Source organism: Giraffa tippelskirchi, chromosome 12, assembly GCF_054371585.1.
Source record: "Giraffa tippelskirchi isolate mGirTip1 chromosome 12, T2T-mGirTip1v1.2.pri, whole genome shotgun sequence".
In the NCBI taxonomy this organism is placed as follows: Eukaryota; Metazoa; Chordata; class Mammalia; order Artiodactyla; family Giraffidae; genus Giraffa; species Giraffa tippelskirchi.
Window position 1 is genome coordinate 96,895,900 of NC_137286.1, and position 25,213 is coordinate 96,921,112.

Sequence of the window (25,213 nt, forward strand, 5' to 3'; positions counted from 1 at the left end):
TGCAACACGATTTATTTTTTTATTTAGACTGTACAAAGAGATTCAGTTTATCTTCAATTGTCTCGGTGCTCTCATGTTTTTCATACATATTATTTCCCATTGTTTCCTGTGGAATAGGGTCATCTAAAATATATGGTTATCATTAACCTACTTGCCTCTGTAATACTATTTAATATTTCACTGAATGTCACTCAATTATATTTGCAAAGGCATAAGAAGCCTAGGATTTTATATTAATAACAATTAGGGCAAAGCAGATTTTGAGCCTAATGTTGTGAGGTTTATATTTTGTTGAATCCCCCACAGCTTGTAGTGCTATACTCTGTACACAGCAGGTGCTCATTAAATATTAAACTATTGAAGATGCTAGACAAAGTTACTTTAATATCACTAGAAATCCTCTGGGGAATATGCAAATGGTTGGAAGAATGCTTCAAGATAGGAAAAGAGCCAATGGAGTACTTGATTAAACTAAAGAAAAAAGGATGTACCTAGAAATAAAATTTGCACCTCCTGGTAGGAAATTTTTGAAGCTTAAAAAATGTTATTTTGTTTATTTTAGTTATGCTGAAAGGTTCAGAAGTGGAAAAGAGGCCAATTTAAATTTAGGAAAAGTTGGTTTTAACAATGCCAGGAAAGTTGTAGCCAATCTGAAGAAGTGGAGGACCAGGTCCTCTTCATTTTAATGTGAGCACTCCAGAAAGAATGGGCTGGAAGCTGGCTGCCACCAAAGAGAACAAAGTGAGGCTAAGGAACCTCTGCTCTGAGGGTTATTTAGGGAGGGTTCGACAGGAACATTCGGGAAGGCTTGAATTGTGGCCAATCATGAAAAAGTAGGATCATCAGGGCCTTCGGGATGTTCCTTAAGCGAGACATTTTCTCCACTCTGGTCCTCATCTGGTTGACCAGACCATGGTCATAAATTAGGGTGTTAACTAAGATGCTGGTGTAAGCTCTTGGTGGCTTGACATTTGACAGGATGAAGAAACTCTCCCTGAATCACTCTGTCAGTTACTTTTGGTTTTTCAGGATGCAGAGTAAAAAAAAAAAAAAACCACACAGACACATTTTAAAGCAATATGAAAAATTCCTGAGGCACAGCATACTTGAAAAGCCTTGAAGCTCCAAAAGACCAAAGTTGCAGAGCTGGGGAAATTTTTTTTTTTTCCTTTTTTCCCCGAAGGGGAAGAAAGAGAGAGTAAACCACAAACTGTCTAGGGAGAAGTTGCCAAAGTAGCTGAGTGGGTGCAAGTTTTTATGCCTCGATTTTATTGTTTTAAAATCTTGTTTCAAACGGCATTTTGATTTTAAATTTAATATGTAAATACAAGGCATTTGTACATAATTTATGCTCACATTTATATTGCTTAAAACATTTGTTTATTTTTAAAAATTTCATGAATAAGAGAGTTTCATCACTGAGATTCAAATGTTAGGTCCAAGAAGGTAATAATCACTATGTCTGGGCTCCAAGACAAACAAAGTGCTGAAATGTCACATCCGGCCATTCAATCTTGAAACAGAAGGAATTATCATTTGTATCTTACTGTGTCATGCACTGTTCTAAGAACTTCACATCTTTCTCTTAATCTTCACAAAATCTTCCTAAGGCAGGTGTCCTCGTTCTTCCCACTTAGTAGAAATGAACACTGAGGTTAAGTGATTTGCTAATAACTATACTGCAAATAGGTGATAAAGACAGAAGCCAAGCCCAAACACTCTAGATCCAGGTCCCTGCGCTTACATTCTGTTTTTCCTTTTAAAGCAGTAACAACTCTGTATGACTTCATTCTGTTTTAATTTTCTGTGTAGCAAGTCTTTTCTTTTTTTTTAAAATTTACTTATGCTGTGATGGAAATTCCATAGATGAAGGATCTTGTCTCTCTTGCTCACCGATTCACCACTGACTTGTAAGAATGGTGCCTGACATATAAAAATGGTACTCAATACATATATGTGGAATGAAAAATGGATAGCTCATTGCGATATGTTCATTAAATTCTCAATTTTTGCCATGAAATAGCGGTAAAAAGTTTTGAAAGCTGTGGTTTTCAAACTGTGTTAGTTAAAGCAGTTACTTCAGGGCTACCAGTCAGGTGTAGTGAAAGGGAAGGCTGGCAGGCTGGCAGTTTGGGGACTGTCCCTTCCAGTGGGGAGGCGCAACTTTCTGTGCATTGGGATCAAATCATTCTGAGTTGAGATCCAGACTTCTTGCCAGCTTGGGCAAGCTTCTTAAGCTTTAAGAAAAAAAACAGTTCTTGATATACAAAATTGTGATGGTGACAGCAACTAAAGCACAGTTTCGATGTGAGGATTAAATGGGGGCAACGTGTGTGCAACAACACATTTCATAGCTTTATGCAAAACACATTTTTGAAGCTATTCACTCAGTTGATAGAGTTTATCCAGTATCAAAGTATATCCTGTAATCACTTTTTATTATTTTTTTAAAGCTCTGTCACTTTGGATATTTATGTTTGAATGGATATCTATGTCGACATTTCAGATGATTTAAATGTTTTTATCAAATATTTAGACTAACTTATATGTTACCTAAGCTAAGCAGATATATAAGTTACTTGCACTTCAGATTTTGGTTTTGTCCAAATGCACAATCAGATTCAACAGAATGGTATAAACCAAACTGAAACTTACAAATTTTTAAGAATCAGTAATTTACAAAGTTTTTTCAACCATCCCTGCCTGCTACCTGGCATGTCCATTTTACCATTCCTCCCACAAAGATCTGGACTCTATTCTCCCTCCCTCTGAATACGGGCTGTCTAATTTCAACACAGAGAATGGGACAGAATGACACCTCAGGGCTTCCACAGATGCCTAAGATTTAACAGGCTCGGCAGCCTCCTCGTTTGTTTCCTGAGAAGCCAACCATCACATAAAACCGTGTGGCTGCCATATGACTGGAAAGATTGCATGGACAGACAGACAGTCCTGGACAGTCCCTGACCACTCCATCAGCTCAGATGAGGCACAAAACATGAGAATAAAGCCATCTTGGACCAGCCAAGCCTCTCCAGCTCTCACTGAAGCACAGACCTCAGTGGTTTCTGCAGAGCCTTAACTCCAGTTTCATGATGGTCAGTAAATAATAGTTGATGTTGTTTTAAGATGGGTTTGGGCTGATTTGTTACACAGTGATAGGTAACGGAAACAGAAATTAATGCCTGGGAGTGGAGTCCTGAAGTAATAAAAACACATGGCACTGGCCTTGGGACAGGGCAGGAGGCAGAGGCTGGAAGGATAGAGGTAAGGAGGTGAGGAGACTGTTGGAGGCGGGTCAGTCAGGAAGTTGCTATTGGAAGCAGGAGAAAATCAATGCATGGTTTGCAGTGTGGGAAAAACTAAATTGATGCATGCCTGCTATCATTTCAAAGACAGAAAAAGATCTAATGAACTTGTGCTTCTGGTTAAGGATATTTCTAGGCAGAATGTCAAAAGCGACCACTGATTTCTTGTAATAGTGCTTGTTGTTGTTTAGTTGCTCAGTTGCGTTCGACTCTTTTTCGACCCGATAGACTGAAGCCCGCCAGGCTCCTCTGTCCATAGGATTTCTCAGACAAGAATACTGGAGTGGGTTGCCATTTCCTACTCCAGGGGATCTTCCCTACCCAGGGACTGAACTTGTGTCTCCTGCATTGCAGGCAAATTCTTTACCGCTGAGCCACTGGGGAAGCTCCTTTACTAGTACAAGGATAAAGTATTATGAGCTATGGAAGAATCTGCTCAGATTTAAAGCAGTACTTAGAGAAACACAGGGGCCTAGGACAATCTTGTCAGATTCCCAAAATTAAAAAAAAAAAGTTCAGACAAGGATATTCTAAGGTGCTGTAAGTGAAAGGTAAAAGGGTACCTGTAAAACCCTTTCTAAGTGTTCAGGAAAATTTAAGATAGTGGTTTGTAGGCCCACTGGGCCACACAAGGGGATTCCAAGAATCTTATGAGTATGACCAAGGGCATCCTATTCACAGCCTGGAGTAGGGAGGATCCTTATTGAAAGAACTGGTGAGCAACAGTTTTTTTCTGATAGTGAAATATAATTTGATACACAGAAAAAATCCACAAGTTTTTAAAGTTGCTGTACCAACTTGGGCAAAAGAGGGTTTGGCCCCAACTTTCTGTGACCAGGAGTTGCTGTGTACCTTCCACACTTCCCCCTTTCTGAACAGAGTGTCTGTTGAGGTTTACCTGTTCCTGTCTCACCTCTGGGGGCTGAAAGTACATGGGACAGATAACTTGTCTTTTTATCTTCCAGATCTCCAAATTAGGAATTTCTGCACCTCATCTGTATCTGGACCTGATATAGATCATCAGCTACTAGATTTTGAGCCTGACCCAATAACGGGATGAGACTGTGGGGGATAAGCTGAGTATATTTTGTTTGTAGGAAGAATGTGAATTGTGACTGGAAAGAAGACTTAAGCACATTTTTTTCAAAGTTGACCACAACAATCCCATCAACCTTCATATACTTCTGAGATGTGACTTTGCTGCTCATTTCATGGGGAAGTGGAGTCCATTTATCCTGTCCCTTGACTTAGGCTGGCCCTGTGACTTGCCTTGACCAAAAACAATGCTATGGAGGTAACAGTATGTGACTTCCAAGCCTAGGCATTAAGTGGTTTTGCAGCCTCTGTTTTTTATTCTCTTGGTAGGGAGACACCATGAAAAAAATTGTGATGGTCTTCCCAGACAGACTATACAAAGAGAGAGAGGACCAGCCAGTCCCCATCAGTTCCAGCCATCCTTGCTAAGGCACCAGGCCATGTGAAGGAAGTCATCTTGAACTTTTCAGACCTAGAGGAGCCAAACAATTTGATCCCACATGGATCAAGGACAAGCTGACCTGATGAACCTTATTCTGATTGCAGAACTCTGAGAAAATAAATGGTTGCATTTTCTTTTTAACATTTTGTAAGCCACTAATTTTGAGGGGTGGTTTGTATACAGCAATAAATGATTAGCGTCTGACTTGATCAGTCAATTACTCCATACTAGTCAATGTGGCTGGGCTTCCTAGGCAGCGCTAGTGGTAAAGAACCCACCTGCCAATGCAGGAGACATCAGAGACATTGGTTTGATCTCTGGGTCAGGAAGATCCCCTGGAGGAGGGCATGACAACCCATTCTAGTATCCTCACCTGGAGAATCCCACGGACAGAGGAGCCCGGTGAACTACAGTCCATAGGGTCGCAGAGTCGGACATGACTGAAGAGACTTAGCACCAGCCAGTATGGCTAGATATGATTGTGAGATCATGCAGAAAAACCAAAGCAGCAGACCATCCAATGGATAAAGCAGTGGGAATAACCGAATGGCCCTCAGTGCTAGTTCTGGCTCCCTCTTTACCTGCTGTGTGAAGTTAGGCGCGTTCACTTAATATCTGTGAACCTACTTTATCAAATAGGGATAATGATCTCTATCTTATGCTACTGTTTTGAGGACTGTATCAAATAACCAAGAGCCTGTTTGAAAACTATTGAGAATTATTTGAGAAGAATGAACTCCCCTATTACAACTGGTAAGTGCGCTCCTACAGAGTCACTTAAGGCACCAGCTTGCCTACTTAAAATAACAGCTTTTCTGTTTACTCTCTTCCCATTGATAGATTTCTGTTAATCAGCTTCTCTTTAAGGAAAGAGGCCAAGTAGTTTAAAATTTCCTAAATGAAAAATAGTGCAGAAAAACACCAAATATTATTAAAGAAATGGCAAGATGAATATTAAAACAGGCATTTTGTGTCTGTAAATGTGATTTCTAGTATGTTTTAACAGCTATACTAAAACCCCATGGAACATTTAATAGTATTATACGTGTCCCTCAATAATAAGAAAATATCCTCAAACAGAATTTCTAATTTACAAGCTTATGACAAGTTCAAGCTGCTGAGAAATTGGACTTGAAAGTATGTCTTAGAATGATAGAAGACCACTATTAACACTATCATAATTGTATACCTATTGCATTAAATCTGACATTCCAGTTTAATATATTTTGCTGAGAGAGCATACCATTTTATGGCTTCCTAGTGAAATCAAATCCAACTCAGACGTTTTCACTTTTCTAATATAATTCACTGCAAGGTTTTAAAGCTGCCATATCTTTTCTTCCTTTTTTTCCAAAGATTGATGCCCTGGCATTCGTTAATTCCACAAGAGCTCATAATGGGTCAATGAGTCAGTGGTGAGCACCTCCATTAACTGTATTAATTTACACTATGTCACCTTAATGACATTTTGTCACAGCTCCCTTTTCTGACATCTGCATAGCTATTCAAAACTAATATAACAACTTTTGAAGGCATTAAGGAAAAATTAGTATAAGAACTTCAGTAAGTTGAATGTCACTGTTACCAAGACTATGCTAGAGGAGAGAAATAAAAAAAAAAAAAAAAAGTAAAAATGAACTGGTCTGACTTAACTCATGAGACCTCTCTTCAGAGAGGTCACTTCACCATGGCTCCTTCTCTGCCCAGCTTGTACTCATTACTGCAGGACAAGACCGACGCTAACAAAGCGAGAATAAAACCATTCCCTTTGTCCTAGTTCTCTTTTATACAAGACCTTAAATCTACGTTAGGAGATACTGCAGAGGCATTTTTCTTTAGAAATACAAAAACACTGGTCCTGAGACTGACATGTAACTAGGGAAGATATCTGGTGATCAGAAGAATCAATAAAATTCTTAGGATAGAAGGTAAAGCCTGAAACTCTACCCACATACATAAATTAGGATGACTGACTCGTGTGTGGGCTTGTGAGGGTGAACGTTTGAATTAAGTTGAAAAACCAAGTTTCTGTTTCCTGATGATGTCAGGAGTCAAGAAAATGATGCCAAGAAAACAAGCATTTTCACTTTAAAGTTTGATATAATATGGACACAGCTCTGAATTAAGATAATTAATAATCTTACATATGATAGAAAGCCTTAAAATATAGATAAGAATATTTAATTCACATTTAAAATAGCTACTGAATGCTTTTTAAAGATACTGTGTTAATTCTAGAAGCCTACTGACTCCCCATTTTATGTTAATTCTCAAAGCATTATTAAATAAGAAATGGATTCTCTTGATATCATTCAATGTAAATCAATTTAAATGATGGTTTATGGATCTTTCAGAGTTGAATTCCTCAGTGAAATTGTAAGTTTGATAGGAGGAAAATATGGGCCTTCAGAGTTTCATATAATAAGAATGCATGTTAAATTATCTTCTTTCCAAATGTGAATACATTGTACATATAAACTAATATTCATTTATGCAAACTCTGACAGCAACAAATAAGACACATAAAGATGCTACAGATTACTTGGATCCATTCCTTTCGTTTTCTGCTTTGAAAGAAACTAAATACAAGTTGTATTCATCCAATTTCTTATAGTTCAGTAACACTGTAACTGCCTTTTAAAAATGTTTGCAATAGACAAGCATAAATATGTAAATTACAATTTTGATTTTAATTCACTACCTTTTGTTGGATTAAAACTCTAAATGGAATGATACTATAACATTTGTATATTCAGCAGCATGAGTGGCAGTGATGAAAAAAGTCTGATGAAAAAGGGATTACAATAAGAAACGTATACCTATGTAATAACTGGATCATATAATCTTATCAGAAAAAAATGAGGAAAAAATTGAAGAACAAATGTATTCTAATGTTTTGAATAAGACTATTTTTAAAAAAATGAAAGTCCATATAAAGGAGTAATACATCTTTATATTTACCAATAGGAAGCAGTAGCAACTATAAAATGACTCTGCTCTCCGGCTGGTCCAGGATATTGTGTGTGTGTTGGTTTAATCTAATGTGTATTGTTGCGTAGTATCCCCAGGCACAGTCAAGTAAAAGCTAAGGCTGTACAGAAAAGCCTACATTTTAAATGGGTCTTGTCATTAATGCTTTATTAATTGCCCCAGGCTACGTAAACCCAAAGCTGGGCAAGCTATAACAATATGACACATTAAGGTCAAATCCAATTCCTGCTGTGTTTTCAGGAATGGGCCAAATATTGAGTTAACAGCAGGAAAGGCAATTTATGGGCTTTTCTTTCCATCTACTGATTATTCGATCTAAATTAGATGGGAATTTTTTAAAATAACCAAAACATCTTAACTGAATAATATAAAAGAATCTTGAGTCATTTTCTGTGACACTCAAAATTATTTTCAAGTTCCTCTTAGGTGTACCACGTAATTTTAAAATATGATGGAATAAAGCTGCAGAATAAATTATCTTATATACCCACTTAAACAAATCAAAATTTCAACACATTTTGAAATTAATATCAACAAATAGAGCTTACCTTTACATCAGAAGTATCTCTCTGACTAGTTCTCCAAGACCTTGCGACGGACGAGAATGTTCGATTAGGATGGTCAAATTTTCCATCATTTGCATTGAGGAAGAAGGTTGTGAAAGGTTCCTAAGCAAAAAAAAAAAAAAAAATCAATAATTTGACCCTTCTGAACACAACTGTTCTCTTTCTTTGTAAAACGTGACTTTTTTGGAAACCCTTTTGAGGTGGAAACCCTTTTGATCCTGCCTTTTGAGGCAGGATCCTGTCAGGAGGGGCTGGTCTGAGTCACTCTGGGTCGCTGAATCACCTGTCACTCTGCAACCGTGGCAGCTTATGTTGCTTCTTGGCCTTCAGTCTTCTGATTTATAAGATGATGGAGTTCTAGTGCTCTGTGATTTTATGATGAATGACTTTGCATTGCTGTCAATATATAACTCAGATCTTCTTTCTCATAACTAAGGCCACACAAAGTAACAATGCAATAAGAAAATCTCTCTGACGCTATGGTGTGAAAATTGCATAGGGCATGTATATCTTAGACTACCTGAAAGTCTCCTAAACTTACTATATTATGATCTGATGTTTTTAAAATGCGAATTTCCTTGACTGAAATCCTGCCATAGCTTTTCAGAGCTCTTAGGAAAAAGCAGAAACTATCTGATTTGTCTTAAGAGAGCCTGAGTGATATGGAATCTGCTTAACTCTTTATCTTTTGCCATTCCCTTATTCACATCCTAAGGTCTTGCCATGCTGGTCTCATTTCTCATCCTCTGTATGGGATATTCCCTCTGCCTGCTACAAACTTAACCCTCTACCTCATCATCCTGACTTGGTTAAGCTCTTCTTATCCTTTAAGTCTCAGCCCAAGATGTTGTTTTCTTCTGAAAGACCTCCCTTGATTTGCCAAGCTCTCCAGTATGTTCAAATGGCAACATATATTTCCTCAAACACATCCCTTAAGAATTTGTGACTGTTTTTTGAAACTGATTTTTAAACATTTTTTTACTGGGGTATAGTTGCTTTATAATGTTGTGTTAATTTCAGCTGTACAACAAAGCGAATCAGCCATATGTATACATATATCCCCTCCCTCCCACCCCATCACTCCATCCCACCCCACGCCTCCATCCCACCCATCTAGGTCATCACAGAGCACTGAGCTGAACTCCCTGTGCTATACAGCAGCTTCCCACTAGCTGTTTTACACAGGACATACGTCAATCTCAATCTCTCAATTCATCCCCCCTTACCCTCAAGTCCACCTTTCAGTTCTCTATGTCTGCATCTCTGTTCCTGCCCTGCAAATAGGTTCACCAGTACCATTTTTTAGATCCCATATACATGTGTTAATATATGATTATTTATTTTTCTCTTTCTTGTCCATCTTCCCCACTATATGAATAGGTTCCAATGCTCCTTGGAAGAAAAGCTATGACAAACCTAGACAGCGTATTGAAAAGCAGAGGCATTACTTTGCCAACAAAGGTTCATATAGTCAAAGATATGGCTTTTCCAGTAGTCATATATGGATGTGAGAGTTGGACCATAAAGGAGGCTGAACATTGAAGAACTGATGCTTTTGAACTGTGGTATTGAAGACTCTTGAGAGTCCCTTGGAAAGCAAAGAGACCAAACCAGTCAATCCTAAAGAAAATTATCCCTGAATATTCATTGCAAGGACTGATGCTGAAGCAAAAGCTCTGATCCTTCGGCCACTTGATGCAAAGATCAGACTCATTGGAAAAGACTCTGATGCTGGGAAAGATTGAAGGCAAGAGAAGAAGGGGACAATAGAGGATGAGATGGTTGGATGGCATCACCAACTCAATGGACATGAGTTTGAGCAAACTCCGGGAGATGGTGAAGGACAGGGAAGCCTGGCATGCCACAGTCCACGGGGTTGCAAAGAGTTGAACATGACCGAGCAACAACAACTACCAGATTCACTATTTTATCTCCAACACTTAGAAGAACTCCTGGTACACCCAAGCTGCTCAATGTATTAATGTAATCTGTTGAAGGAATGAATGAAATGACACTAAAACGAATCATATAGGACTAGATCAACTCTAGTCCTTTTAGTATTCTGTGACTATTACCTTACTGCAACATGGTGTCTGTCATTAAGTACATATTCCCTTAGCAGGAAACCTAGGAATGTTATCACAAGGTCCTAATGCATTTAACGCACTCCAATACTTTGGCCACCTCATGCGAAGAGTTGACTCATTGGAAAAGACCCTGATGCTGGGAAGGATTTGGGGCAGGAGAAGGGGACGACAGAGGATGAGATGGCTGGATGGCATCACCGACTCGATGGACACAGGTTTGGGTAGACTCCGGGAGTTGGTGATGTACAGGGAGGCCTGGAGTGCTGTGATTCATGGGATTGCAAAGAGTCGGACACAACTGAGCGACTGAACTGAACTGAATGCATTTAAATTTACTGCTTTTTTGTTATGTTACTCATCGTAACAAAGATGAGTATATATTTACTTTCCTATGGTTTAATCCCTCTCTCTTAAATCTAGGATAAATGACACATCACTCCTAGGTTCAATAACATTAAGAAATCTTTCCTACATATTTAGGTTTTTTTTTTTTTCTTAATATATAATCTCTGTTCATTCTTTTATATCCGTAAAACATACTCTGTCTCTTTAAACTCCTCTTTTTACCACTAGTCACAAAGTCCAGTTGTCAGGCAACAGCTATAAATATTTATATTCCTCAGTATCTTCCTGAAATTTAGTATGGCTGGATGTCATCAATTTTATAACTTTGTAATGTGCCACCAATTTTCATGTCTAATACCGAATGACAGAAAAGCATGGTGAAAGAGATAAGATGAAGAATGATATAACACTATATAGGTAAAGAGGGTATTACTGATTTACTTCAAAATCAAATATGCATCCAGTAGGTCTATATTGCTGTTTAAGATTTTAAGTGATTTGACAGACGAATAGATGCCACCAAAAATAAGTTAGGAAAAAAATTTAGGGATGTCTTTCACTGGTTAATTTGCTTTGTAAATTTTAGACTCCCTATTAAATATAAGGTAGTCAATGCCATATACCTTATCACTAAATTAAAGTGGGGATAGAAAAATTCTAGAAATAGCAACAGTAAACTGAATGAAATATGACAGATCTAAGTTTGAATCTTGGTGGAACCATTTACCTCTCTTAAGCAAGTTACTTAACCTCAAGTAGATAGCAATATGAAGTAACCATATCTCAGTTCCTTCACCTGTGTTAACTGAGAATAACAATACCTGGCAGGTAATTCAGATTAAATAATACTGAGAAAGTCTGTAGCATCAGAGATGACACAGAGTGGTGAAGATGACTACCAGCTTCATGCATGGTGTCAAGTACCCATGTCGGGCTCCAGCAAGACTGACAGTTTCTTAGGTCTTATTCATCCCTCTATCCTTAGAGCCAAGCATGGTGCTTGGTTCACAGCTAGTGTTTAATTAATGTTTTTGAACATACATAAACACACAAGGTACTGCTGGGAGAATGGGTATGGTTGGATAACAGTAAGATATAGTTTTTCTAGTCAGTTTTCAACTACTAGTTTGGCCAAAAAGTTGCATCTTCAGAATCCACTTCTTCGTTATTCTAGGATGCTGATGTAAGGGCATTTTATGTTTTCTTTGTAGGGAGTAAGCAGAGAATAATTTAGAGGGATCCGAGTTGTCTTCATGATTTTTAACCTATTACAGATGTGAGTGAAGACCCATTTATACATGAAGAGTCTTACTTCTTATCATCAACCACTAAAAGCTGATCTCTACCCTAGCCTAAATTATCAAACCCTTCCTTAGTTTTGAACCCTTAGTGAAGTCATGCCGAGAATAAGTGTAGATGGGCACAGTGAAAATAAACCTGAAATTGAAGAATTATTACTTCTGGTAATGAAGTTTATGAATCTGGTTGCACCCAAAGCACAAAATATTGAAGAATTCCACATTTTTTGCTGTTCCACATAGCCTTTAAAAAGATCTGGTTAACAACTGTTTGAGGGTCACATACTACTTTACTGATATATATTCTCATTATTTCCAAAGGCCTCCAGCTGCTACAGTGGTAGAGTACTAATAGAAAGGGATAACCTATTTGTTTATACGTGGGTAATGATCTTTCAAGCCCTGCTCACTGCAGAGGTTATCTTTTTCCATGTGTTTCCATATTACCTTCAAGGCACAGTACAAGGACTTTCTGTTTCATTTGATTCATGCTTGACTAACACAGAGGATCAAGCACTATATTAAGTTTAAGAAACTTTAATATTTATTCACCTAACACACATTGATCACATCATTTTCAGTGTGTGTGTGCTCAGTCACTCAGTCGTGTTTGACTCTTTGTGACCCCATGGACTGTAGTCCGCCAGTCTCCTCTGTCCAAGGGATTTTCGAGGCAAGAGGACTGCAGTGGGTTGCCACTTCCTCCTCCAGGGGATCTTCCTGACCCTGGGACTGAACCCATGTTCCTTTCTATGTGTATATCACCATATTAGGTATTTTATCATTCTTCTAGAAAGTTTTTGGCTTTGGAGATAAGGTGGACGAATAAATACATGTTAAACAGAAATTTTAGAAATTAAAATACTTGCATTTCAGTTCAGTTCAGTTCAGTCGCTCAGTCGTGTCCGACTCTTTGCGACCCCAAGAACTGCAGCACACCAGGCCTCTCTGCCCATCACCAACTCCTAGAGTCTACCCAAACCCATGTCCATCGAGTCAGTGATGCCATCCAACCATCTCATCCTCTGTCGTCCCCTTCTCCTCCTGCCCTCAATCTTTCCCAGCATTAGGGTCTTTTCCAATGAGTCAACTTTTTGCATGAGGTGGCCAAAGTATTGGAGTTTCAGCTGCAACATCAGTCCTTCCAGTGAACACCCAGGATTGATCTCCTTTAGGATGGATTGGTTGGATCTCCTTGCAGTCCAAGGGATTCTCAAGAGTCTTCTCCAACACCACAGTTCAAAAGCATCAATTCTGCGGCACTTAGCTTTCTTCACCGTCCAACTCTCACATCCATACATGACCACTGGAAAAACTATAGCCTTGACTAGACGGACCTTTGTTGGCAGAGTAATGTCTCTGCTTTTAAATATGCTATCTAGGTTGGCCATAACCTTCCTTCCAAGGAGTAAGTGTCTTTTAATTTCATGGCTGCAATCACCATCAGCAGTGATTCTGGAGCCCCCAAAAATAAAGTCTGACATTGTTTCCACTATTTCCCCATCTATTTCCCATGAAGTGATGGGACCAGATGCCATGATCTTAGTTTTCTGAATGTTGAGCTTTAAGCCAACTTTTTCACTCTCCTCTTTCACTTTCATCAAGAGGCTCTTTAGTTCTTCTTCACTTTCTGCCATAAAGGTGGTGTCATCTGCATATCTGAGGTTATTGATATTTCTCCTGGCAATCTTGATTCCAGCTTGTGTTTCTTCCAGCCCAGCGTTTCTCATGATGTACTCTGCATATAAGTTAAATAAGCAGGGTGACAATATACATCCTTGACGTACTCCTTTTCCTATTTGGAACCAGTCTGTTGTTTCATGTCCAGTTCTAACTGGCTTCTTGACCTGCATACAGGTTTCTCAAGAGACAAGTCAAATGGTCTGGTATTCCCATCTCTTTCAGAATTTTCCACAGTTTATTGTGATCCACACAGTCAAATTCTTTGGCATAGTCAATAAAGCAGAAACTTTAAAAACTTTAAAGAAAAAAATTGCACTTGTTGGATTTTAAAAACTTCAGTTTCTGTCCTGCAGTATAAATGGCTGACGGCAGACTTCTTTATCCTGATTACATCTACCCTAACCTTACAACTCTTCCTCTGGGCCAGAAAGTCAAACTAGCCTGTCTTACATGGGAAGTACCAGCCCTACTGAATTATGTCATAACCTTCAGTGCCTGCAAGGACACTAACAACCTGTCCTGCCTTCCAATGATGTGAAAAGAAAGTAAAAATGTTACTCGCTCAGTCGTGTGTGACTCTGCAACCTGATGGACTATAGCCTGCCAGGCTCCTCTGTCCTTGGAATTCTCTAGGCAAGGATACTGGAGTGGGTTGCCATTCCCTTCTCTAGGGGATCTTCCCGACCAGGGACTGAACCCGTATCTCCTGCATTGCAGGCAGACTCTTTACCATCTGAGCCATCAGAGAAGCCCTCCCATGATCTGATCTCAGACAACTCACTTTTCCCGGGCCATCCACCCCTGTGACTCTTCCCCTCTGCTCTTTCAGTTCAGTTCAGTTAGTCACTCAGTTGTGTCTGACTCTTTGCAACCCCATGAATCACAGCATGTCAGGCCTCTCGGTCCATCACCAACTCCTGGAGTTTACCCAAACCCATGTCCATCGAGTCGGTGATGCCATCCAGCCATCTCATCCTCTGTCGTCCCCTTCTCCTCCTGCCCCCAATCCTTCCCAGTATCAGGGTCTTTTCCAATGAGTCAACTCTTCGCATGTGGTGGCCAAAGTACTGGAGTTTCAGCTTCAACATCAGTCCCTCCAATGAACACCCAGGGCTGATCTACTTTAGGATGGACTGGTTGGATCTCCTTGCAGTCCATGGGACTCTCAAGAGTCTTCTCCAACTCCACAGTTCAAAAGCATCAATTCTTCTGTGCTCAGCTTTCTTTATAGTCCAACTCTCACATCCATACATGACCACTGGAAAAACCATAGCCTTGACTAGACAGATTTTTGTTGACAAAGTAATGTCTCTGCTTTTTAATATGCTGTCTAGGTTGCTCATAACTTTCCTTCCAAGGAGTAAGCATCTTTTCATTTCATGGCTGAAATCACCATCTGCAGTGATTTTGGAGCCCCCAAAAATAAAGTCTGACACTGTTTCCCCATCTATTTCCCATGAAGTGATGGGACCGGATGCCATGATTTTAGTTTTCTGAATGTTGAGCTTTAAGCCAACTTTATCACTCTTCTCTTTCACTTTCATCAAGAGGCTTTTTAGTTCCTCTTCACTTTCTGCCATAAGGGTGGTGTCATCTGCATATCTGAGGTTATTGACATTTCTCCTGGCAATCTTGATTCCAGCTTGTGCTTCTTCCAGCCCAGCATTTCTCATGATGTACTCTGCTCTTTAGACAACTCCTTTATTTTTCTGTCTTACATGACTTCTGCTCAGTCATCCATAAGAGTCTTTCTTACACCCCTCTCCCCTCTTCTCTTCTTTCTCTTCGTTTCATTTGAAACAAACCTCATTCCTTGGTAATAGTACCGGGACATAATTTTATCAAAGGAAAGATATACATACATAGATACATATATATATATATATATATATATATATATATATATATATATACCTTGAAGTTATATAAAGCATAATAAAGATCAAAGGGAAGGGAACTAAAGTTATGAGAAATTTTTGTGCATGGCACTGTATTATCTCAGTTAACTAACTCAATCATCCCTATTATCCTTTGCTACTGCTAAGCCACTTCAGTCGTGTCCGACTCTGTGCGACCCCACAGACGGCAGCCCACCAGGCCCCCCCGTCCCTGGGATTCTCCAGGCAAGAACACTGGAGTGGGTTGCCATTTCCTTCTCCAGGGCATGAAAGTGAAAAGTGAAAGTGAAGTCCCTCAGTCGTGTCCGACCCTTCGCGAACCCATGGACTGCAGCCTACCAGGCTCCTCTGTCCATAGGATTTTCCAGGCAAGAGTACTGGAGTGGGTTGCCATTTCCTTCTCCATATTATTATCCTTTATGTGGGTATAATTATCCCTGTTTTACATCTGAGAAAGATCATACTCTCCAAAATGGAGGAATCATTGTTTACACTGTGCTGTGTCTAACTTCAGAAGTTTGTTTTCTCCCAGTGTTTTCAAAAGAAATCAGAAGTGTCTTTTAGAATCTTCAGAAACCTATGTGTTTACCATACACCAGGCTCTTGTTTAAGAATCCTCACGTTTCTCAAAGTAAACATGCATTGTCCGTAAGCATCGGGAATCAAGAGAAACAGGAGAGCAATATTCTATTCAGTAGCATTACATTTTGGTCTTAATTACAATGCTTGCAGTAAGTGCTTTCACTATTTTTTTCCCACTATAAATATATACTGCCAAAGATATATTACAGTTTAAATAGGCTTTTGGGTAGGCTTTCATGGCAACTCATAATTTATGAAGTAAGTCCCAAATTCTAAAGAATTTATTTATCAATTAACTTGTTGTACACCCTATTTAACCTCCTAAAAATTATGATTAAATGTTTGACAATGGAGTTTTGAACAGGTACGTTGAGTATATTGAATTTGGAAGTTGAATAGGTTACTAAAGGACATAAGAGTTCGATTTAATTACTTCACTGAATATGTTTTATATTCAGGGTATTATTTAAAGCAAAAATATTCCAAGTAAAATGTGTCCTTTTATACTATTTAATATCTGAACAAACTCCAAAATTCTGTAATAGTTTACTCATCATTTGCCCAATAGCAGGTAGCAGAGACAGCTTTTTCAGAAACTTGCAATTTAGACAAGTGACTTTACTGGTTGTGTGTCTAAAATACTTTTAATTTCAAGTAATGAGGTATGTAGCTAGTTTGCATTTTAAAGCAATTATTATCAATGTCATACTAAATATATTGACTGAAACTAACAATGAGTTTAATGACTTTGGGTCTAGAAGGCTTGAAAGATAAAGAACAGATATTTATTTCAATCTGTATTTTATTTTTATGAACAAATTTTCAATGACACAAATTTTAATGCATTTTCTACTTCATAAACTCCTTGAGATGGGAGTGAGGAAATCACAATTCCCTGGGCCATTAGGTTAAACACTTAGTAAGCTATTAGACTGTGTTACTTCTATTTATAACAGTACAACTTGAGATGCATTGGCTAAATGAGTTCCCATAAAAGCAACCCTATAGATTTCTTCTTTCAGTGCAGTAGCCAGAGGTCACATGTGACTACTGAGTACTTAAAATATGGTGAGTTCAAGCTGAATGTGCTATATGTAGAAAACACATCTGGATTTCAAAGAATACCAAAAAAAAAAAGTGAAATATCTCATTTACAATTTTTATATTGGTTGCATGTTGAAATTACAACATTTTGGATCTACTGGGCTAACAAATATATTTATTAAACTAATCTCACCTGTTTCTTTTTACTCTTAAATGTGGCTACTAGAAAATTTAAATTATATACATAAGTGGCTTGCATTACATTTCTGCCATTCAGCACAGCTACAGACAATACTAAAAGGGAATGTGAAGGATAAACAAGGATAGCATTTCTGCTGTACCACTGCAGAGAGTTAAATTTGTACTCCATTTTTCTAGAATAAGAAATAAATTTAGGGATAAATTATAATTTATTATTTGATAAAATGTTTAGTTTATCAGGGATAGAAGAGTGTTTTAACTTAAATCAAGCTGTTGATAATAAGTATTTTTTATAAATTCATACTTAAATTCTTAGACTTACTTGATTATACAAAAGCCATTGAATATCATTTTATATATCTCAACATACTATAATATATAAAATGTATAATATACTCTCATATAATTCTCAAACCAACTGACTTGATAATGCTTTTTTCAGAAATGGTTCCTGACTTGTTTTTAATCTCCAAATGCCCTAAAAAGGTGCCTTATGCCCCCCCAGGGTGATGGCTCACTACAGCAATAATTGTTTATTGCTTTTTGTTTTCTTGTCGGTCTATTTTTGAGCTCTGATAAAATATTTTACATTTATTGTAAAGGACACCAGCTGTTTGAGATCTTGACTGGTGAATTTTTGGGTTTTTGTGTTTAGTTTTGACCTGTGGCTGAAATTGCAGGTATAAAGTTCTCTCTATATATGTGTGACTGTAATTCAGAAAAGCCTTTACCTCTTAATATGAGCATCTAGTATTTTCTTACACCTGGAGAGAATTAATAAGTTATTACAACCCATAAACTAAAGGTGTTTTGTTCTGATTAGTTTATAGTGGTAAACAGACACATACAAAGCTAATGCTCCCCCCAAATTAACAGAAAGTTTTTTAAAAATAGAACTTCTCTAAAAGTCCTAGAGCTAAAAAAATTCTTAAATGGCTAGCTCAGAAACATTTTTATAAAAGGATCAAATTTACATAGTTAAGGTGAATTTTTGAACAAATTAGACAAACAACTTTGGTTTAAAAAAGTTTTATGTCTTTTCCTTAAGTTTATAATTACAGACTTTATTTTTTAAAATAAGATTTGAGTTTGTTTCCTTACAGACTAAGTTAAACTTTAATTTCTTACATTGGTTTAGGATTATGAAAAATATAAAACAGGCATCCAATTAAACTGAATCACAACTCTGACAAACATTTTTCATAACAGTAATTATTTATAGTACATTACCTACCATTAATTTACAAGTTACCTAAAACATATGCATACTACATGTTTGTAATGAGTTCAATTTGCTTGAGGAAATTCTCCAAACCAAACTGGTTTTTAGGCAGTGGGGAAAAAAACCCTTGTCAATAGGAGATGCATTCACTACTTTGTCAATGTGTTTCTGAGGCAAATCAGCCTCATGCAGCAGAGTAGTCTGAAGTATATTTTGTTAAGAGGAGATAACATTATTGATTGTATTGATTCAGAGATTTACTCCACAGTCATTTATAGTTTTAAAACTATCTGGCCATCTGACTCCAGTAATTGTTCTCCACTAGACTAGACTGGAGAGGGCAAAACTAAGGCAAAGAGATTTGTTAAGATTTTTTGCGATAATATAGATGAGAAAGAACAGGAACCTGAACTAAGGAAGTGCCAGAGTTAATAGAGAACGGAGATAGACTGTAGACGGTAGAACCTATCATATGTGATGTCAGACTGGATGTAAGGAGCTGATAAAATGGAGAAAATATCAAGGTTAGCTAACTGGGTGCGATAAATACAGATTATTTAGATAAGTAATCAGTAGGAAACACCCCTGAACATTTATAAGAGAGATGAGAAGTTTATTTTTGGAAATGCTGTTTATAGTTTTGTGAGGTGTTCAGGCAGAAAAATATAGAAAGACACAGAAATAAGCAAATATATTCATATCTTAGAAATACAGGTTAGGAGCCCAAGAGAAACGTCTGCAATGAAGAGAGAAGCTGGCAGTTATTAGCTTAGAACTGAATGATATAGTCCAGATAACATACCTAGAAAAATCCTAGGGAACAGAAATGTTGAGAAAAAGAAATCTGAGCATGAGATAGGGCAGGACAGTTAGAATGAAAGGAGGGAAACCAGCAGAGGATATTGTCAGAGTAGCCATGAGATGGAGAAACTTCGAGTAGGAGGAAGTGAGCAATGGTGTCATACGCTTCAGATACACCATGAAGCTCTGCCACGTAACCCATGACCTTCACAGAGACAATTCAGTAAAGCGGTGGGAGTGGAACCTGCATTAAGCAGGATAAAGACTGAATGTGGTGACAGAGACCAGCACAGTGCAGAACCAGATAGTAGAGGCTGTGCTTCTGGTATGTTTGACTATGCAGGGGGAGACATGGGAAGTCACTAAAGAGTGGGTGGGGGCTGGGAGGAGGCATGTATGTATGTGCATATGTATGAAAGTATGTGTACATGTAAACTGCATGCTTAGTCGCTCAGTTGTTTCCAACTCTTTCATGACCCCATGGACTGCAGCCCGCCAGGCTCCTCTGTCCATGGGATTCTCCAGGTAAGAATACTGGAGTGGGTTGCCACTTCCTCCTCCAGGGGATCTTCCTGACACAGGAATCAAACTCCTGTCTCCTGTGTCTCCTGCATTGCAGGCAGATTGTTGGCCTGCTGAGCCATGTGTAAGTATGCATTTAAAATATTGGAGATATTTGAATATATTTATGTCTTAGGAGAAAGACAAAGTAACAGGAAGTAGTCTTCAAAAACATTAAGAAAACTGTTTTTAAAAAACACAACCTCAGAAGCAAGACTGGGAGGCCTGGGAAGAATGCCAGCCGGTGACAATCAGTGAGAAAGGAAACACTGGATATTAAGGACACAATCTAGGAGTCTGGTTCCTCTTATAAATGGTTTAGGTTTAAGAAACTCTATCTTTCTAACCCAATTTTGCAAATAAGGCAACTCATGAACAAAAAGGAATCAGGTTTTGCTAGAGTTTGGCATCTTTCATTTCTACTTCAGTGCTCTCTAATCTCTGCTTAAAACTAATAAGTATATTTGATCTTTATTTAATTTCCTTATATTAAATACTCTGAGATATTAAAGGCAAACTGTAACTTAATGAGGGCACTCACGATTCGAACAAGCCAGGATAAGGTGGATGTTGCTGTAGAATAATGTGTGTTGTAATGGTATGGAGGACTCTGATCATCTTCCCAGGTCTCGTAGCGCTCTGCGTAAAACACAGCTCTCTTTGGGTTCAAAGCACCGATTGGCTGTAAAAAGAGAAAAAGAAGCATTGTGTTTAATACAGTCATATTAGATATTCAACATTATAACTCTTTACCTGAAAGTATTTACTGTGAATTAATTTTAACGATAGACTATGTGTTATTTTGCATTATATTTTTACCAAATTTGATTTTGATATCGACATTTGATTTTGATAATCACTACATTAGCTAAAATTCATTCAAGAAATGACTTATGTATGCAGGGTTTCTATGTTTTATTGAAAGTTTCCATAAACTAGATTGTCAGAGATAAGCCAGTTTAACCTGTTAAGGCAAAACCAATATTTTGGTGTTATTTTGCCTACCTAACCATAGCCATAGTGAATATTTAGCTTGATCACAGGAAATCGAGAAAGTGAAGAAGCAGTTGACGATGTGACCATCACATGAGAGAAAATCTTGTCTTAATAGCCAGTTACCCAGAGTGTGAAAGACAGTAGTTACACACATGGAAACCCTGTTGGAATGTTAGTCCCATTCTGTTATACAGATGTAGCAAGTATTCTTTTTATTAAATTTGACTGGAAATCTGAGGCTGATGGAAATAATCCAGACAATTCAGATTCCCTGGAAAGCACTGTGTTAAGGCCACTAAGTCTTCTCTTAGCAACACCATTACACTACTGATGATGACATTAATCCCTACAGTGGAGCATGTGGTAAGATGCTCAGGATACTATATATGTATATATATATATACATACATTTTTTATTTTCAACAAAGCATATGTTAGTTGGACCATTGTCTCAAACTTCCCAGGACACCATTTATCAAGATTTTCTAACATACAGTACTCATGATTTCAAACAGCAAACCTCCCTAGCTTAAGGTTTTGTCTGATATTGACTTAATGGCATATGGAATCCATTCATATAAAACCTAATAGCTACACTGCTTTGTTTTAGGTTGCATACTGTAAGAAATAAAAGTTTCTATAGAAAACAAAAGATGAATAATATGTAAAATATATAATTCATTTATTTCAAAATGTAATACTACTAGTTAGCTATGAAGTTTCCCCCAGGGCTTAATTTTAACAAGAGAAGTAGTAGAAAATTAGTGTTTCAATGGAAGACAAATAATGTTCCACAAGACAGAAAGATGAATAAATTGCTTGTAAGCTTTTCCTTTGGGTCCCAGGGCACTAATTCAAACAATGCAATGATGTCAGCAGTTAAAAAGTCTTTTAGAATTTTCATAATAAACTCTTATTGGCAAGGATTCTTATCTTGAATATTAAAACTATTTACAAATTATGTTCTTTTTCCTTAAACTTAATTATGACTTAACAAAGACTAAATAAATTAATTATTTAATGTTTTCAAAACTTTGGCTTAAATATATTTTTCAAATATTCTAAGTTTTAAACCTTATTTTCTGCTAAATGTTACTGGCTATCTCTCAAAATTTTTTTACTTGCATACAGAAAGGCAATGTAATTTCATTAAATGTCAGCAAAATATTAATAATATTTAACATAAATATATGATTTTTTGGTAAAAGGGTAATTACTACAATAAAATTAATGTTGACTTCTATTACAAATTAAAATAGTAAGTTGTTCATTTAAACTGGCCTATATATTTTATGGTATTCCCAGGTGGCACAGTGGTAAAGAATCTGCTTGCCAAAGCAGGAGACGTGGGTTCAATTCAGGGGTTGGGATGATCCCCTGGAGGAGGAAATGGGAAACAACTCCAGTATTTTGCCTGAAATATTTCCTGGACAGAGGAGGCTGGCAGGCTACAGTCCATGGGGTTGCGAAGAATCGGATATGACTGAGAATGCATGCACATATTTTATACTTTTTAGATGTGCAGATAAGTTTTTCTAACTCAATATTATAAATTATAATATTATTATTTTTTCAGAGCATTTAAATGTCTTGAATAGGCTTATAGATCTTTCATATGCTGTCTACACAACCTCTCAGGATTGACCTTGCCTGACACTGTTCTGCAAGGCCTCACAAAACCAAAACCCCCAAAAGGGCCTCATGGCCCTTCTTCTAATCTTTTCCAGGCTTCTCTCAAGTACTTGAAAGTAGAAAAAATAAAAATAAATCTGTACACTTTTTATTTTATTCAAGTTTCATCAAAGTCATTCTATTGGAGTGTTTTACAAAATATGTTGTAGGAAACAGCTGCCCTATATTAAAGCTTATATATGCCTCCATGAGTAATTTCTTAAAATACATGTCTACTGTTGAATTTTCATCTGATGCATTTAGAAATAAATTTTATAAAACAAGGGTAAATAGTTTGGCTTGTACTTATTATTTTTCTATTATTTTACTTCAGTCAAGAAGCAATACTTTATTCAAAGGAAAAATGCTTCAAAATATCTGTTTGGGAAATGAGAGTTTCATCACAGATGACATATCTTCTTATGAGATCCAAATAGATCGATCGATCGATCTATCTATCTATCTATCTCTATCTATCCATCTATTTGGCCTACGTATCAAGCTATCTACCTACTTACTTACCTACATATCATCAATCAATTATTCACTTACCTATACCTATACTCAGTCCCTCACTTGTCTCTTTGTGATTGCACAGACTGTAGCCCAGAAATCTCCTCTCTCCATGGAAATTTCCAGGCAAGAATACTGGAGCAGGTTGCCATTTCCTCCTCCAGGGCCCTGACCCAGGGATTGAACCTACATCTCCAGCACCTCCTGAATCAGCAGGTGGATTCTTTACCACTGCATCACCTGGGAAGCTCATATACCACCTACTTAACCCATGTATAAAGTGATAAGGCTATAAATTTGTTACACTTTTAAAAATTGAGCAACTAATGGAATGTCAATACCACTAGGATTTAGTAAATAAATAAGCAGAATTCTGATTAAAAAAAAACAAAACACCTAAAACTACACGGGAGCTGCTGATGGACAGGGAGGCCTGGCGGGCTGCGGTTCATGGGGTCACAAAGAGTCGGACACGACTGAGTGACTGAACTGAACTGAACTGAAAACTATACTTAATGAAATTTATACATTATTTTGCAATCTCTTTCAATTTTCATCATAACTACTCTAGCAACAATCAGTTTTATTTTCTCTCAAACAGTAGGCATTTAGATACAGCCACCTCTGGGGTTTTTAGGGATTCCTATATGAAATTTATAACTGAAAGTTCACAGCTTGCTACTCGATTTGTTATTTTGTCCTTGTGAGTTTGTACATCATAAGTTGACACTTAACATATTGCAGAAAATCATGTAAATAACAATGCAGAATTAAAAAATAATTTTACCTCTACGACATTATTATAATAATTCAAATTCTAACACTGCTATAAAGCCTGTATAGCTTGCAAAAAGCACTATTTTCAATATAAAATTGATGGAAATTACATGCATAACATTACCATGTCTACATGGAACACTTATTAAATTTACTGAAGAAATGCTGTTGAGGATTTTCTCTGCTCTATCACTTAATTTACCTGTTTTGAATACTGAGAGAGATTTGTTTCAGCAATAGTATCATAAAAAGCTTTGTTTCCTGATAAACTGTGATTTTTATTGTATGGGACAAAATTCCTGACAGATGTTTATGGAGATTTACATTATTAAAGGTTCTGAGAAATATTACTGTAAATAGCATTGCTTAATTTTGCTCATTCCTGTGTCTATTTTACTAGAACCTCATCTTTTATTTTGCTGTTACATGCAATAGAACTGCTGCTGCTAGTGTCCGTTACAATGTACTTCGGAAAATTCTGGTTAGAATAATTATAGTAGATATTTTTGATTGTTAACTTTTTCTTTGGTTTCCTTTTCCTATTTTCTTTTCCCTTCTGTTCTCTTAGGCTTTATCAATGTTTCCCTATTTTATGAGACCTGACAAGTTTTATCAAGTCTTTTATACAGAGCAGATACATAAATTAAATAAAATAGGTAAAAATGAGGAACAAAAATGATCTAAATTAAAAATACTTATTGAGTGAATTGACTCTTAGAGAATATAAAAGTCTGAGCATAGAGTTGATTTCAATAACTTTAAATAATGCGGATTGATGAGGTATGGTCAATATCATTAAAACAACTTAAAAATAAAATAAAATAAGAATAAAAAGGACTTTCAAGGGAAAATGAGGTCCAATTAAATTAATAACATTGAATTCTAGTTCATATCTAAATAACTTGAAAATACTTATTATATTCATGGCTTTAGGATTCTATTTATATATAAAAATGTTTAAGAGTCCACTGTTGTTGCTACAACTGCTAATACAATACCATATATAAGATTGATTTTCAAAAGTCTCTGAGGTGGACATGGTATTCGTTAAGAACCTAATTTCATGACATGGAAACAGGTGCCTGGGTCTCTACACTTCATACAACACTGCACTGCTTTTTCATTGCTAAATATGAAACTCTGATCCTGATGTCATTTTTTTTCTAAAACTGCCTGTAAGATTCCTCATACA

General features: G+C 37.1%; 1 protein-coding gene across 8 annotated transcripts in view; it reads right to left on the minus strand.

The window, feature by feature from the left end:
• Positions 1–25,213, minus strand: part of NBEA (neurobeachin) — a 650,396-nt gene that overhangs the window by 63,436 nt on the left and 561,747 nt on the right. For all 8 annotated transcript variants that reach the window (XM_081551831.1, XM_081551834.1, XM_081551833.1 and 5 more), the window contains 2 exons: positions 20,606–20,746; positions 8,325–8,444 (listed from right to left, as the gene is read on the minus strand). In XM_081551831.1, the coding sequence (XP_081407957.1) occupies positions 8,325–8,444; positions 20,606–20,746 (261 nt within the window). The remainder of the gene's footprint in view (positions 1–8,324; positions 8,445–20,605; positions 20,747–25,213) is intronic.